This window comes from Pseudomyrmex gracilis, unplaced genomic scaffold (assembly GCF_002006095.1).
Source record: "Pseudomyrmex gracilis isolate BER0280 unplaced genomic scaffold, ASM200609v1 scaffold_4271, whole genome shotgun sequence".
Lineage (NCBI taxonomy): Eukaryota > Metazoa > Arthropoda > Insecta > Hymenoptera > Formicidae > Pseudomyrmex > Pseudomyrmex gracilis.
The window spans coordinates 1-5,039 of NW_018024855.1; the positions used below are offsets into that span (position 1 = coordinate 1).

Sequence of the window (5,039 nt, forward strand, 5' to 3'; positions counted from 1 at the left end):
TATTTTTGCGCTAATTTTGTAATATTTTCATCAGATGTAATATTGTACACTGAGGAAGATCCAACCTTGCGGACCGAAACGTTTGTGATCTTTTTTTGAATAAAAGTTTATTTTTTATACACGAAGACCCTGTATTACTGGTCGTATCGGCCTTCTAATTATTTGTATTTTAATTTCTTTATTCGACTGCATCGTCATCTTCCGTGATCCGTTGTTGTATATATTTTCCATCCTGAACGAAGGCCTCAGAGCTATAAGTCATTGCTGCAACATTTTTGTTACATATATGTATTTGGTGGTGTATGGTAAATCTATAAAACCTAACACACATAATATATAACATAATTGTATATACTTCTTATTATTTAATATATTCAATTTATTTCATGTATTTAATTTATTCAATTTAGTAAATTTTATTTAATATATTTTAATATTATTCATTTTATTTCCTTTATTTTATTTATTTAGTTTTTTCTTGTAACACAATTGTTGTAGCAGGATCGTCTCTTCCACAGGATTTGGTGTAATCGTAAAGAAGAACCCTTTCCCGAATTCCGTATTTATTTAGTTGATCTTTTGCACTTCTTTAATTTGATTCGCCAACTGTTTGGTCTTACAGATCAGAGCTTCGGCAGCAGCTACAATACGGTCCGCCGCGTCAACGCACTCGTCCAGTCTATCCATTGCTATAATTTTAACTTTCTACATATGTGCTCTGCATGCATCATCCTTTTATAGTTTGTTGCAGCGGATGCTTCTCCCCAGCATGTGCACCAGTTTTTCCGCAAAATATTAATTTCATTAACAATATGCGGTTAAACACATTTTTGTGGATGTTTACACATCCTACAGGACGTTCTAATCAAAACTATTTTTCTTAGAAACAGTACTGAGAACAGTAGAGCGCTCCGCAGTATCCGCAGCATTCTGATTAAGTCTATGTGTTATTCTTAACGTGCGTCTTGGATTTGCGAGATCAACCGCAACTTCCGTATGCAACTCTATATAAAACGTCTCAAGACTTCCAGAGTTGTTGACGCTTTCGCTGCAACCGTCTGGCGCGCGTTGCGGTTTTCCTTGTACTAAATATATATTGCCATGCGTGCAACAGCTTTTTTATTTGCAACTACATTGGTGTTATTTGTTCTGTAAATTATTGCAATTGTTGCGCCCTCTTTTCTTTGATCGTCACCCGCGCGACAATCGATTGTTATTTAGTATCAATTCTCGCGCGAAGACGATGGCGTCGCTTGCATTGCCGTTGGCGTTTCTCGCGCTCCTCGTCGCGTTCGCGACGTCGACGTCGATCGTGTTGACGAGATCGATGACAAATACAACAAAGAGGAGCGTTGTCGATGGAAGAGAGGCCGTTATCGCGTTCCTACGCAAGTACGGTTACCTAGAGGACATCGTAGATAACTCATTGGTTTCCGAGGGCGCGTTGAATCACGCTGTCTCGCTTTTTCAAGAATTCTACAATCTACCCATAAATGGTGAATTAAACGCGGAAACGATGCGCACAATGAACAGATCGCGTTGTGGAGTTCGAGACATCCAGACGCGTTACTCGAACAAGGAGTACATACACAAGTGGCCGACTACTCATCTCACATGGAACTTTCTGTTCGCTTCTAGAGCGAATCTACAAATAGCGGAGACTGCGTTCGCTCTGTGGGCTGCTAATTCATCGCTGACTTTTACATGCAGCGTGCACAATCCTAACATAGTGATTTTATATAAAGGACGGCACACTATGTGGGACAAGCATTATTCGGATACTATGTGCCCGTTTGACTTTGATGGTCGAGATGGAGTACTCGTTCAAGCGTATTACCCCAACGGAGATCTCACCCATGTCTCTGAGATACATATCGCCAATGAGGAACAGTGGCACGTGCAGCTCACTAAAAATCCATGGAATAAGGATTATCTGTTGCACACACTGACTCATGAGATCAAACATGCTATAGGAATAGAGCACAGTCTACACGACAATTCGGTAATGTACGCATTCGTGCCTGTTAAACAGTGGCTTGTTGCGCTCAGCCTGGATGATGTTCTGGCTGTGCACAACCATTATGGACCTAACTCGAATGCGCCTGAACTACCACCGGTCTCCACATTTGTCCCTCCGACGGTCGCACCGACTACGACGACAACAACGACGCCGCAGCCGCCGTTGCCGCGTAAACCCAAGCCGCTACCACCTAGGCATGTGTGCGAAGTGCGAAATCCCGATGTAATACTTTCGATGAAAACTATTACAATCATTGCGTATGATAAATATGTGTATATAGCCTCTTCAAACTGGGGCCCGTATATTTATCCACATCTGTTGAAAGAATACTTGCGCTTTCTTCCATCTAATTTTACAAAGCTGGATGCGGCTTGTCAACAATCATCCGGCGAGCTCGTGCTCTTCGCCGATGGTTATGTGTACTTGGTTTCCTATCCCAGTTTACGATTGCAAGACGGTTGGCCGCGCAGTTTCTCTGAGATTGGATTGCCTAGCGATGCCACCATTAACACTGCGTTTCAATCTTCTATGGGACACACCTACGTCATATTCAACAACGACTCTGTGGCCGTTGTAAATGATTGTAACGTGAGGATTAAGGAATACAACAAATTGAAACTAACGTTTCCGGGAGTTCCGCCAAGTATGTCGTTGGCCTATAAACTGCCAACGCATGCTGGCTAGTTTTTAACTAATATTAATATACCACAATGTCAAATGCATGTCTTTTACTATAATGGTTCTTTGTCTTTCTTCCCAGAGGCGTTTACGAAAACGTGTGCTGGAGTAAAAATTATTGTGAACTGCCAACGCATGCTGGCTATGTTCTAAATAATATTTAAAAAAACAATGACAAATGCATCTGTTTGACTGTACATTTGCTTCGTCTTTCCTCCCAGAAACGTTCTTGATAACGTGTGCTGGAGTAAAAATTATTATGAACTGCCAACCCATGCTGGCTACTTTTTAAATAATATTAATATATCACAATGTCAAATGCATCTATTTGACTATAATGTTTCTTTGTTTATCTTCCCAGAGGCGTTTACGAAAACGTGTGCTGGAGTAAAAATTATTATGAACTGCCAACGCATGCTAACTAGTTTTTAAATAATATTAATATACCACAATGTTAAATACATGTCTTTGACTATAATGGTTCTTTGTCTTTCCTCCCAGAGGCGTTTTTAAAAACGTGTGCTGGAGTAATAATTATTGTGAACTGCCAACGCATGCTGGCTAGTTTTTAATTAGTATTAATATATCACAATGTCAAATGCGTCTGTTTGACTATAATGGTTTTTTGTCTGTCTTCCCAGAGGCGTTTATGAAAACGTGTGCTGGAGTAAAAATTATTATGAACTGCCAACGCATGCTGGCTACTTTTTAAATAATATTAATATATTACAATGTCAAATGCATGTATTCGACTATAATGGTTTTTTGTTTTTCTTCCCAGAAGCGTTTACAAAAACGTGTGCTGGAGTAAAAATTATTATGAACTGCCAACGAATGCTGGCTAGTTTTTAAATAATATTAATATACCACAATGTTAAATGCATGTTTTTGACTATAATGGATCTTTGTCTTTCTTCCCAGAGGCGTTTACAAAAACGTGTGCTGGAGTAAAAATTATTATGAACTGCCAACGCATGCTGGCTATGTTCTACATAATATTAAGATAAAACAATATCAGATCTATTTGACAGTATATTTGCTTTGACTTTCCTCCCAGAGGCGTTTTTAAAATCGTGTGCTGGAGTAATAATTATTGTGAACTGCCAACGCATGCTGGCTATGTTCTAAATAATGATTAAAAAACAATGACAGATGCATCTGTTTGACTGTACATTTGCTTCGTCTTTGCTCCCAGAAGCGTTCTTGATAACGTGTGCTGGAGTAATCATTATTATAAGCTGCCAACACATGCTGTCTATGGTTTACATAATATTAAAATAAAATAATATCAGACGCATCTATTTGACAGTAAATTTGCTTTGACTTTCCTCCCAGAGGCGTTTTTAAAAACGTGTGTTGGAGTAATAATTATAAACTGCCAACACATGCTGCCTGTGGTCTACATAATATTAAAATAAAACAATGTCAGATGCATCTTCTTGACTGTAAAGTTGCTTCGTCTTTCTTCCCAGAGGCGGTTTTGTAAAGGCGTGTGTTGGAATAATAAGTATTATAAAGCATTTTTAATTGATGTGTGCTTGTTAAATGTATTTTAAATTTTTAATGTCAGAAGCGTTTTTTGTGACATAAAATTGTTTCGTCTTGTTTCTCAGAATTGCTTTTAAAAACGTGTATTGGTGTACTTATAAATATAAAGGTTTGATGAGCAACATATGCTGGCTATCTTTTAAATTGTGCTAGAGACGTCTTTTGTAACATAAAGCTTTTTCTCTTTTCTCTCAGAGATATAAGCGTGTGCAAATGTACTTATGAATAGGAAGTACTAATAATTATCGTGTGCTGGCTATGGTCTAATTGGCCTTTTTTGTAACATAAAGTTGTTTTATTTTTTCTTTTGCTCAGAAGCGTTTTTTTAAATTTGTGCTGGTAGAAAACTTCTTTTGAAGCATTTACAAATGACGTGTTCCGGCTATATTCTAAAGTTATTGTGCCGGAGACGTCTCGTGTAGCATAAAAGTTGCTTTACTTTTGTCTTAGAGACGTTTTTATTATTGTAAAGTAGTGTACTAAATAATATAAACATTTACAATCAATGTGTGCTGGCTATGTTCAAAATTTCTTTTACCAGAGACGTCTTTTTGCAACAGAAACTTGCTTTCTTATTTTTTTAAAAATACGCCTGTATAAACGTGTACTGGTGGACTAATGAAACATTTACAATCAACATACTGATTATGTTCTAAATTTATTGTGTCAGAGGCGTCTTTTATAACATAAAGTTTCTTTTGTCTTAGAGGTGTTTTTAGTAACGCGTAATAGTGTGTTAAAGAATGAACATTTACAATTAGCGTGTGATGGCCTACCTAAATTTGTATTGTCA

General features: G+C 37.7%; 1 protein-coding gene across 1 annotated transcript; it reads left to right on the forward strand.

The window, feature by feature from the left end:
* The first annotated feature begins 1,243 nt into the window (after positions 1 to 1,243).
* Positions 1,244 to 2,704, forward strand: LOC109863338 (matrix metalloproteinase-14-like). The gene has a single exon (XM_020443588.1). The coding sequence runs from the start codon at positions 1,244 to 1,246 to the stop codon at positions 2,702 to 2,704; it is 1,461 nt and encodes a 486-aa protein (XP_020299177.1).
* The last annotated feature ends 2,335 nt before the right edge of the window (positions 2,705 to 5,039 follow it).

What these genes read in the sequence shown, in the direction of transcription:
- LOC109863338 (XM_020443588.1), top strand. Translation starts at nt 1,244, where the DNA reads ATGGCGTCGCTTGCATTGCCGTTGGCGTTTCTCGCGCTCCTCGTCGCG.